The 12,200-nt window shown below is 36.0% G+C and overlaps 2 protein-coding genes and 1 long non-coding RNA gene across 3 annotated transcripts; 1 reads left to right on the top strand and 2 right to left on the bottom strand.

Annotated features, from left to right (window-relative positions):
* The first annotated feature begins 3,626 nt into the window (after positions 1–3,626).
* Positions 3,627–4,425, top strand: LOC113294617 (heat shock 22 kDa protein, mitochondrial-like). The gene is made up of 2 exons (XM_026543002.1): positions 3,627–3,852; positions 4,040–4,425. Exons 1-2 carry the CDS (start codon positions 3,627–3,629, stop codon positions 4,423–4,425), a joined length of 612 nt encoding a protein of 203 aa, XP_026398787.1.
* A 1,969-nt stretch (positions 4,426–6,394) lies between these two features.
* On the bottom strand, positions 6,395–8,260 carry LOC113292640 (zinc finger protein ZAT9-like). Its single transcript, XM_026541525.1, has one exon. It carries the CDS (start codon positions 8,136–8,138, stop codon positions 6,591–6,593), a length of 1,548 nt encoding a protein of 515 aa, XP_026397310.1. The 5' UTR covers positions 8,139–8,260; the 3' UTR covers positions 6,395–6,590.
* A 1,472-nt stretch (positions 8,261–9,732) lies between these two features.
* On the bottom strand, positions 9,733–11,274 carry LOC113293218. Its single transcript, XR_003332140.1, has 2 exons — positions 11,134–11,274; positions 9,733–9,968 (listed from the first exon to the last, which is right to left on the bottom strand). It is a non-coding gene; the product is annotated as an uncharacterized LOC113293218 (long non-coding RNA).
* Positions 11,275–12,200: the final 926 nt, after the last annotated feature.

The raw sequence follows: 12,200 nt of genomic DNA, 5'->3' as shown, positions 1-12,200 counted from the left end.
TCTTTGTTACTTGTTTCGGTTTTTTGAATACTCGGACGACCTCGTTTTTTTGGAACTTTGACTTCTTCCTCCTTCATCAACTTCTCAATTTCCTTGTTTGCCTTTTCATACCTTGCATCATGGTACTCAACGCCGGATGGATCCCTTTTAGTAGCCAATAGTTCCTTGTTGGCTTGTCTAGTTTGAAAATTATTTATTTTCTTACTCTTCCTACCTTTCGGTTCACTCTTCTCCGGTTCCAAAATATTTTCTTGGGTGGAAGGATGCATGACCGACATCATGTTGTCCCATAGGATTTTCTTTTGAGCTCGGAACATATTCATATACATCTCCGCCAACTTTTTCCCATTTGTCGTGTCTCATATCTATAGATCATCCTCGTCATCTTCAGTTGGGAGAGGATCGAAGCTTAATTGTTTCCAAAAATGATCAATATCCTCAAATGGTATGATACCATCCTTGTACCGAAGTAGGTCGTGGCGGCATGGAAGTCCCATAGATGTCTTCATTTTACAAACACACTCTTCCTCCAAGTTGGCGCCTAATGTCTTAATCAAATCCACTTCTTGCATCAACAAGTCGATGCATAGATGGGAGACTCTATAAGTTAATTACCGTAGCCATTTACTACCATAATGCTTGTGTCTAAACATAAGGTTATGCACGAACGCGGCTTTAATTCTCACAACATCACTTTTGAAATATTCATCAATTGCATCAAAAACCGTGACAAAAGTGTCAACACATCCAAAAAGGTTCTTCTTCAACCGATAATGAGCCGACTCTACCATACTTGTGGCTTGGTTGTCGAAGTGTTTGTGCCGATTTGTGAAACAACCCACGAACCTTTCTTTATTAGGTTCCAACACATCTTTGACCAAGTAAGTAATGACATCGGGGTAGTCGGTCTTCCAATGCTCAATAAGCATTTTAAAATTTTCTTCATAGACATCCTCGGTGATTGACCATACCAAAGCTTCCCATTCGCCTTGGAAAGAAGCCCACAACATCTCATTATGTTCATATGCTTTCAAGAATTCTTTCTTTTTCTTTACTCGTGTCTCCAACGGTAGTTTAGCAATATTCTCTAATTCTTTCAACTTAAGTGGTTGAATTTTCGATTGACAATTTTTCCTCACGTTGCACCATATTTGAAACGTACAAAGAAAATTGAATGTATCCGGAAATACCTTCTTAATAGCATACATCAACGATGAATCTTGATCGGAAACGAACACTTTAGGAAGAGCACCCTCCCGGAAGATTAACTTTAATTGTTCTAACCCCCAAACATAACTCTCTTTCTTCTCGTTTTTCAAGAAACAAAAAGCCACGGTGAACGGTGCCTTTGTTGAAGTATGCCCCACAATGTTCATCAACGACATCTCATATTTATTAGTCTTGTACGTGCAATCAAATATAATAACTTGTGGGAAGCATAGAGCCAATTGGACGCATTCCGAGTGGGAAAGGAAAAATGTGTCACTTGACCGAAGTCATCCAATTGGCTCTATGCTTCACCCCTAACCACATTACTTGTTGCATCACCATCCTACCTTGAAAATTGAGTCTTCTAATCTTTTTCCTTGCATTGTAGATAGTTTGCATAGTCGGCTTGTTATTCTTGTTGTCCGCCTTCAATTTGATAAGAATCCTAGATGGTGGAAAACATGCTCGTGTCATTTTATCCACTTCTAGCATCTCGTCGGGTTTGAGTCGCGCTACTTTCGCATGTCCATGAAGGTCTTTGGGACGTGGGTGGTTATGACGACAATCCATATCTTTATTCATTATCCAATATTGATCTTCTTTGTTCAAGGAATTATTCTTGAGGTTAAAACGATCTTGAAAGGGAAATTTGTTTTCTTCGTCTTCGTCATATTCTTTCTCCCGGTCTTCCCAACATATACGGTACCCTTTTTAACCTTGATAGCACAGGTTCCACTACGCTCACAAATCATTTTAAACCGATCCCCTCGGCTTTGTTGTCCTTTAACTAGTGCACAATTTACCTTCATCGCGAGTTCCTCAACCCAATCAAGAACTTCGGGTTTAGTTTTCCATCTCTACGTTCATTCCAAAACAAATAATTTGTAAGAAAAGCTTTGGAATATTCCGAAAACATTAAGGTAAACAAAAAGTTCTTACATACCAAATAATTTTGGAAGTGATCCTTGGTATCCTCGTGAAGTATGTCTACTGGATCAGGTTGATTTTCCATGGGTACAGGTCCGCCAAGCACGATCTACAAAGAATATCACAAGGTTAAATACTAGAAAAGGAATATAATAGCAATGTTCGGCTCATTCGATAATTATATTATGTGCCGAACCATGAACATTTACAGGTTTCGGCTTATACGATATTCTCAATATATGCCGAACCACGAACAATATTTTAACCCCAAAATTAACAAATTTATGTTCGGCTCATACGATAATCATATTATGTGCCGAACCTTGAATATTTAGAGGTTTCGGCTTATACGATATTCTCAATATATGCCGAACCAATAACAATATTTTAACCCAAAAATTAACAAATTCATGTTCGGCTCATACGATTTTGAATATATAAGCCGAACCAGTAATTATTTTTATTCCGGGCTATTCAGGATGTTGTTCGGCTTACTATGAAACTTTCATATAAGCCGAACTAGTGTCTAGCAAAAGGGTTGGAATTGAAAATTATAGGTTTGGCGCATGCTGTAAACAGATTCAGTGAGCCGAACCGTTCATCATTTGGTTGATTCGGCTCATAGATGTGAGACGAACCTCAACCTGGTTCGCCGAACCATGAAGCAAAAATCCAAACTTTTGATAATTTCGAGCTATAGAAGTGAGATTGAGCATAAGATAGAAGTATACCTGTGTATTAGAAGCATTGGGTTCCTCATATATGTACTCATCATCTGGATTTGGCTCATAAAAATCATCATCTTGAGTTTGTGTTTGTGTTTGAGCTTGAGTTTGAGTTTGTGTAAAATTATTCTCATAATCTAAGAAATCAGCCATTTTGGAATCATTGTTGTAGTTGATATGTATTTTCCTAGGTTTTTTATACGAATTATGACCCTCCTCATCCTCCATTGAATCAAGAATTAAAATGTTCTCACTTTCTCCTTCTCTTTCTCTCCTTCTTAACCAAAACTTTGATTTTTTTTCCCCAAAATTTTTCATCTAAACAACCTTTATAATTCTGAAAATTATCTTAATCACTTAATAAAATATTTATTCACTAATCCAGATTACTAACACTAATACGTAAAGGGTAGATTTGTCATTAAAAAAATTGGGTTAAGGGGATATCTGATTTTGTTATTTCACAACCTTTTTTGTCTTTATTCAGTATGCCTAGAAAGATTTCAGTATTCCCAAAATCAGGGTTCTTCTGTAATGCTATTACATACACAAACAAATTTACTCTTACTACCACTAATTATTTACTTAAGTTTACAGTATTGCTAAATTACTAATTACTAATCCATACAGCATTTTATACACTCAGTCGTCAAGCAACATGGATTCCATTTCTCTATAAATACCACCACAATACTGTCTTATCTCCTCACAACATTTGAAGAGTATTCTAGGGTTTCCTTAAGAGTTAAGATCTACCATACATCAATGGCTTCCATCTTCATGGATATGTCAAAGAAACCTGCTCCTACTGTTGTCTCCTCAAACACTTTGAAAAACAAGCTCGGTCTTCTTAAGAACCCTAACCCCAAACGTTCTGCAGCTTCTTTTGTCCCCATATATTCTTTCCCACTTAACATGATGAAAAACAAGAAAGGGTCTCACACTACTGATGTTCTTCGTCCCAGTTTCACTACTGATCTTCTTAGTTCGGGTATATATAAGATGCATATGTATCTTCAGCCTTTAAATCCAAGTTTTTGTTTTCTGATGTGTTTCCTTCTAACTTGTGGTGTTTTTCTCTGAGTTTTTATGTATTTTCAACCTTTAAATCCAAGTTTCTATTTCTGATTTGTTTTCCTTTCTAACTTGTGATGTTTTTTTATGATTTTTTTGTGCAGATGTGTTTGATTCTGATATGGAGGAGGTGAAGCTGTATGACAAAGAAGAAAAAGATGTGATGATGAAGAGATGGAGTGCGAAAGAGCTGAAAGAAGGTATTCAATTGAAGATCAACTTGCCTGGGTTTGGGAAGGATGATATCAAAGTCACTGTTGAGGGTACCTCTCTTGTTATCACTACTCTTCTGGGTAAAGAAGAAGATGATGTTCTTGTTGTTGGTCCAGATGTTAATGAATATGATATGAACACTTTTATTACTTTCAACCTGGATCTTGATTTCCTTAACTTACAGGAATTGAAAGCTGAGATGAAAAATGGACTTCTTAAGATCTCTATTCCTAAGGAGGTTGAGGAGAAGGATGTCATCCTTGTTAAGGTTGAATAATAGTCGATCTGGTCAGCAGTGTTCTAGATGAAGAAGGCGGTGGTTGTTGGTTTTTATTTCTGTTGTTTTAGCATAAAATTTCCCTTCTAGTTAGTTTATCTTCAGTGTTTTAGGGTTTATGTTATTAAGACTTTTGTGGGTTGTGGTGATCAGATTGATGTTTCAAGTAGTGGATTGTCAATGAATCATCATGTACTAGTTATTCATCAATCTTAATCACAAACAGTTGTTTATGTTATTTTGTCTCTTTAAATTTCTTTTCATTGTTATGATTTATCATCAATATTCCTAGTTGATGGAATATTCAGAGATAGCTTCCATTAAAATACAGTGTTTATGAGCTTCAGGCAGAGAGAGCTAGGTGTATTGGAAAATACAGTGTTGTTTTCCTTATTTTGTTGTATTTGTGGCTAGAGTCTAAAGTTCAGAATTCGTACACTTAAAAGACACTTTTTTTACAGTAAAATTCCTGGAAATTTTGAAAACCTAAAACCCATATTCGTTTCTTAATTCATAAGTTACAACTTTTCTGTGTCCTTGGATTGTCAGACTCTGCATTCAAAACAGCTTTCCTAGCCTCATTCTGGATGATAGCTTAAAATGGCAAAGCTCAAGCCTCGAGACAAAGCCAAGGTCAGAAATGGTAACACAAATGGGGTAAATTGAAATTTTGAATAACTGAAAAGTTTTACTGGACTCACATATGACAACTCACGGCAGTCTCACGTTTTGTGTACTTAATTCAGAGAAATAACGTGCTTAACTTGAGTATCCTATCCACTTATTGTTGCTATGTTATGTTTGGTTTGGACTAAATGACTATATGCTTTAGAAAAAAAGGGTAAGCAACAATGCAATGTTATTCTGGTGGATCCAGTTTTAGAGTCACATGTCACTGATAAGCCCATTTAAACTAAACGAATTGTTTTTCTTGAAAGAAAAAAATAAGCAAGAGAAGAGAGCTCACCTGTAAGAGGGGAGGAAAAAACACTACATTAGAGCGAGTAGAAATAGCATAAGCTGTCTAGGAATGAGCCATGACTTTGGCTTCCTTGTTGACAAAGCTAAACTCGACAGAATTGAGCATACCAATCTTTTCCCTAATTCTATTGTGGAATCCTTAATACGCCCAAGGAAAACTTGAATGATTAACCTTCAAAACATTGATGACAGTTAAATAATCACCTTCCAGAATGATGTCTCTGAACCCTTTGGTGATAGCCATCTCAATACCTAATAAAGCACCATATGCCTCAGCTTCAATAGGAGAGATGAAACTTGACTCCTTAAGTCTGACCACCTTAAAATCTAAGCATACTGTCTGTAGCTACCGCTGCACAAAAGCCTTTCTTCCCAGCGGCACCATCAAATTTACTTTGATTTTATTTTCAGTAGTCGGGGACCATCGAGTACATTGAGAGTCCAGCAAGTCCTGCTCAGTAGGAGTAGTCACAATTTATTTAGGATGCACATCCATATTGTTCCAGTAAAGCGCCTCTTTTATGATGGACTGAATGTTGAGGTCGACACCCTTGAATATAATGTTGTTTCTGGACTTCCAGATGGCTCAGAAAAGGCAAACTCCCAACTTCAGCTTAGCTACACCCCCGCTGTCAGACAACCATTTTTCATCGTGATCTTTACATGAAAAATCGGGAGTCTCATCAGCTCTGAAATTCATTGTTTCCTGTTTCTACAAAGTTTGCAGTCCGAATTGACGTCTTTAACAAATCTCCCTACATCGCTAGCTGCACACAACCAATCCATTATTTAGCATTCTCCATAAGAACATATGTATCATTGGAGGGATAACATTTATCTTCCAGAACTTCTTCCAAGAGATTTCATCATTACTAGTATACTACTAGAAGCGGAAGGCACTGCCTGTACTTAGGTGATAGACCCTGCCACCTCAGGGTTTAGATGGGCATGGGCACATTTTAGATGTTCGTGTCCATATACAAATTAATGGATTAAAATTTCAAGTTTTACAAAATAAATAAAAATTGTACATACAAAATGGATTCAAGATAAAATAGTACAAAGGATCAATCAAGGTACGTAGTGCTGTAGGTTAACTAAGTACTTACAATAATTATGTACTCTTTAGATTCTAATAGTCGAACTTCAGTTTAAATAAACCGAAATGCTAGCTTGATTAACTCCTACACATTATTATCAGTAGTTGATGAACCGATTCCTACCTGCAACCACGGTGACGAAGAACCATTGTCTCCCATCTTCATATCCTTTAGATCACTTAACTTTGCCAACTTCACATTATTATTTTGATTTTGTTCCTCGTCATTTTCATCATCAGTCTTTCTCATTTCTGGAATTTGTCCATCTGCGTTGTTTTCGTTGGCATTGTTATTAGTAGACAGACCTATCCATGGAACTTCAAATCCTAACTTGTTGTTCTCACCCTTACCCACGGATGGTGGCGCAGGTAGATTAAGATCAAGTACTGATAACTGCAAATCTTCGGACACAATCTGCTTAGTGTTATAGAATTGAGAAGACGATGATGACCGTTTATGAAAATCATGGAAATTTTGGTTTCTATCTTTTAGTTGTTGTTGGTGATGAAAGGAAATTGAAATAGATGTGTTATCCGGGGAGTTGGAAGTAACCCAGTGACATCTTTTATGTCCACCTAAAGCTTGTCCAGACGAGAAAACTCGATGACATATGGAACACTCATGCACTTTGGATTTCCTCTTCGATGTCATCGGAGATGGGCTACCACCATAACTTTCACGCTCAAATGATTGATTGATATTCATAGTTGATTTAGGCGAGACAAGATACTCATCGTTTGTGATTACGTCTTCGTCCATTAAGATACTTTGATCATCGTTTTGATATTGCTGCTGTTGTTGATGCATTTCATTTTTAGCAGCAAAACAGCCTTTAACTTTCTTGTGACTTGCTCTATGCCCTCCTAACGCTTGATGAGAATTGAACACTTTCTTACACGCTTTACATTCAAACAACCCTTTAGATGATAGTCCCTTGGCTTTATTACTGTTATTATGGTCATAGCTGCTTTGTAGTAGTAGTTGATGATGACTATTATAATGATCAGTTCCTGATGACATGTAAAAACCATTTGGTTTACGCCTTTTGTTCTCTTCTTTACTAGCCGAAGCACAAGATTCTTCCGTTTCGGCTATGAAGATGGGATGATCAACCTGTGCACTTGATAGTAAAACTAAACAGTTTGCAAGGTCTTCTTCTTCTGTTGATGGGCAATTCATCATATTATTCGAATTAAATCCTACTTTTGCTCGTTTCGACCGGATTCCTTTGGACCATGTACGTGCCACCCCGTCTTCTTCATCTGATACTTGAGGTGTTATGACATGATTATTAAGCTCATCACCATACCCTCTCGATGAACTGCATTTTCCGTGCTCAAGAAAAGCTTTCCACGACGAGAACTCCATTCCACAATTCTCACAAATTCGACAATTCTTGAACCGATTTGGATTAGTTCGCAAGGCATACATACGCTTATTACTTGGTGGGTGATGCTGATCCTCGTTATCGTCTGTGTCGTTTGATGTATCTTCGTCGTCTAAGATAATATTCTCATCTCCGATTCCATGAGCTCTCATATGACCACCTAATGCTCTTCCACAACCGAACCCTTTCTTGCAAATCCTACAAAAATGTTTAAATTTAGGCTGTTGATCCACAACCACAGCCATTAATGGGACAAACTACACAAATAAAAAACAAACTTAGTTATTCTCAACTGATTTCAGAAAACCTGTACAGATGATATCAAATGAGAAGGTTAAAGAGTTAATCTGAGATAGTAAATTAAGCAAGAAATGGATGTTCTTAATGTAGTAGACGATGATGATGGGCAGTGCTCATTTATATGGTGTAAAAGAGGTGTGACTAAATTAGTATAGTGGAGAGAGAGAGAATACCCTAGTTTTCAGTTAGAATACTGGTGAAGAGAATGTGCAAAATGAGTTGCAGAAGGATAGGTTACAAAGATTAGGAGAAGAGGAATTAGTGGAGAATTTTTCTGAATACAAAATCATGAACGGATATAATATGGAGAGAGAAATCGAGATTTAGAGAGTGAGAGTATTTTGTGGGGGTGCACTGCATGTATTATTATTACCCTCACCGTCTGGTCAAAATTTGTATACACTTACTTTGGTAGTCATCTAAAATTAACTAACTGTTAAGAAAATCAGTAGTAACATACAGTGAACTTATAAATATAGACAATTCAGGGTTCAGCCATTTTTTGTTCTAAAATGGCCTTCGCATCATGCATGCATTCCATCTTGTCTTCGATTCAAAGCCTAGCAATTCGTACCACCTAAATATGTTAAAGCCCTTGTATCATCTCAACTATCGCGGATTGATCTATCCTTAACGAATATTAATTTTTTTTAATAGGGCACAACCGCAAGCTAGTTAGAAACTATATTTAGCCTAGCATGTAACGCGTTGGGTGCTATACTTCCACTAAAATGAAATTTGACATCTTTAATCGCATGAAGAACAGTATTGGGGGTGGCTTAGGGTGCTCCGGCCACCCCCAAATCTCAAAAACTCACTCAAAAGTCATTTTTTCATGTGTATTTTTTGGAAAAAATAATAATAGCCCCCTAAGAATCTACCGTTTAGCCCATCGTGCTATTTTAGCTCACCTAGACTTTAAATCCTGCTTCCCTCGTTGCATAAAGTAATAAATAGTTTAGCTGCATGTCGAAATTTGGTGAGTTTTATGAAAGAGTATGATACATAAGTAGAAAGAATTAGTTTGTGAATGAATTTCATTAGCTACGCACGACCATTAAATTTACCATGTAAACCAAACCACCTAGACAAAGAAATGTATATCTAAATTGCATTTAGGCACCCCCTAGACATTATAGATCAAGGTGAAAAAGACCTTATTGGGTTGGTGTACCTTGGAATGGACTCCATGTATGATCAAAATATGCTTATATGGCATAACGGCACACTTAACGAGACTTTTGAGTTTTTGTTATTTTGAGTATTTTAGAAACAGTTTTAAGTTATTTCTGGATTTTGAGATACTGATTCATGGAATGTTTAGGACTACTTAAGAGTAGGAAGTTTGTGGTGGATTTGAGTCCACTAGGTGATGGGATTAGCTTCCAATTTGACTAATGATAGTAAACAGTGAGTGGTGATTAATGGGATCTGGTTTAATTAAAGAGACAAAGAGAGCATCTGCGTTGCACGTCGACGACGCTAATTTTTTCACACTTATCTTTTATTATTGTAGAACTATGATAATGCATCATAACATCTGTAGAACAATTTATTTTATTTTTTCTCATTCAGAAGTTAATAATTCAGCAATACTGCCACATAAGTTAAGACATACGTATAAACAACATTTATGGTACTCGTTCAAGCTGAATCCCAGCTGCATCAACGCATCTGATGAGTGACAGCCTTCAGCATAAAACTTCTTCTTTGATAAATTACCAGGCCCTAGCATCTCACAAACATCCTAGGAACCCATTCCTTGCCCATTAACCCTACAAAAAACATACAAATTCAAAAGACCATACACAGTACAACTAAGTACCAAATTTAAAAACCATATGAACGAATATTTAAAAACAACGTAAACTGAAGTTGAAAATTGTGGCAAAGATATCGTAAACTGAAACTGAAAGGCATCTATATCTATCAACTTTTCACTTTATGACTAATCCCTTTTATGAGAAGAATTTTAAGTGGGCAGGCATTTAATTGACCATTAATTCATATCTGTTCTAGGAAAATTAACCATAGACACAGAGAGAACAGTACTGGTGCTTGCCTGCTTACAATTTGCTGAACTGTGTCCCTAGATATTGGCCATATAAAAATTTATCTCGCTAAATTAAAAGGTCCTGGATTTTGCTTCCCCGCCTAACAGAAAACCGTATCTGGGACATGTGATCAAAATATATAAACTATAAGAGTAGTATGATAAAATCGAGACCAAGCATTAATCACTTCATGCACTCTGAAACTTGACTTCTTACAAAGTACAAACTGTGCTTAATTCGTCAAGCTTAACCAATCTTTCCTTTTGCATATATTTTTATCGCCAACTAACTGGATATCAAGATCTTGTACAACCTCACCATAAGATTTTCAGCTCAATTTGAGAGAACGATTAAGAAACAGTAAAGTTGACTATGACTTTCTATGACAATTCAATCTGAAAGAAGAATGATCCCGAAATAATCGAACTGAATTGAAGAGACTCTAACTATAAAAATTCGCACCCTATTTTGCTAAATTCCAAACCCCCCAAATTGAAGTAAAATTATCTCAAATTACCTTCCAAATTAACTCATTTTATAAGCCAAAATTTGAACATAATGGATTGATGATTTTTTTTTTGAAAGAATTGTACTTAACTTGCCATGTTATTATATAGAATAGTTTGTATGGATGTTTAAGCAAAATCAAAATCAAGTTCAACTTGACATTCATAGGTAGGATTATGTGTGAACTCAAGATTTTTTACAGCATAATGGATTTGAAGCAAATTTTAAATCAGATCCAAAGTCAAGTCTTAAATTTTAAAATGCGTAACAAACACTTCAAAACCATTTCATAAACACAAATCAAACAAAACCCCTAAAATTTATAGAACCCTAGAATTCCATATCACAACATAAAACGATTCTAAATTTAGGAAGTTACCTAATCAAATAAGAGAAAAACAATCGATTGAATTCTTGATCTCTGTCATTATTGTTCGAACCTAGTCGAAGATTCAGTTGTTTGGATTTATCTGATTGGAGAAAGGTATTGAGAGGGAGAAGGAGAAAAGAAGAACGATCGAATAGGGAGAAAAGAGAAGAGTTAATAGTTTATGAGAAGTCCTTATTCCATCAACGGTTTCCATCACTTCAATACAGACGATCCAACGGGTGTGATGGATAGTTTAGACGGAAAAACATATTCAATCTAACGGATGAGTTATAAATACGAATTATATCTGATGGCTCTCGTGAATTGTTCAGACGGAAATCCTTTTCCGAATTTCTTCCAATCTAACGGCTTAATTTTAAAATAGGTAAATCTGACGGCTATAAAATAGAGTTTTAAGATTCTGTTGCTGCCATTAAAAGGGGGGGAGATTTGAATTTATAAAACAATACTAGTTTATAACTGAACTGAATTAACCAAAATAGGGAAGCACGACCCAGGTCATTGATTTTTGATTTTTTTCTCCTACCTTTGCTTTTATTTAAGGGGAGGTTAACATTAGTATACATGTCATGTCGCAGTACACATATGTAGGCAACGTACAATTTGGTAGGCGAATTTGGTACGATCATGTCAAAGAATTATCATGTAATAGACATCAGGTTGTTGTTTTGTAGAATTTGAATAGTGTTAAATAGAATGAGTGAATTTCTGTCGAGTATAAGTCTCATCACACCAAAATGAAGTACGGATCGAGAAAGAACTGCAAGTCAACTGGTATCCCATTTTTTTAAACCGAATTATGTTATTATAAAAATTTCCTATCGGTAAAAAGAAGATTATCATTGATCAAAAAAGCGAGGATACACCGGGATTACACCATCCTGAACAACGAAAAGCAAAGCCCAAAAAGAAAAAAGACAAAAAATCGGTAACAGACTATCGACTCAGTGAGGATCAAAGTAAATGTTATACTGATTTTTCACCACTTCAAAAGAGTTATCATCTTCAAAAACTTTGATATCCAAAGCCCAAGTGAACAAACAATAAATTGCTTT

This window comes from Papaver somniferum, chromosome 7 (genome assembly GCF_003573695.1).
Source record: "Papaver somniferum cultivar HN1 chromosome 7, ASM357369v1, whole genome shotgun sequence".
Classification (NCBI taxonomy): domain Eukaryota; kingdom Viridiplantae; phylum Streptophyta; class Magnoliopsida; order Ranunculales; family Papaveraceae; genus Papaver; species Papaver somniferum.
The sequence above is the reverse complement of the archived record's forward strand: the minus strand, read 5'-3'. Positions and strand labels throughout refer to the sequence as shown.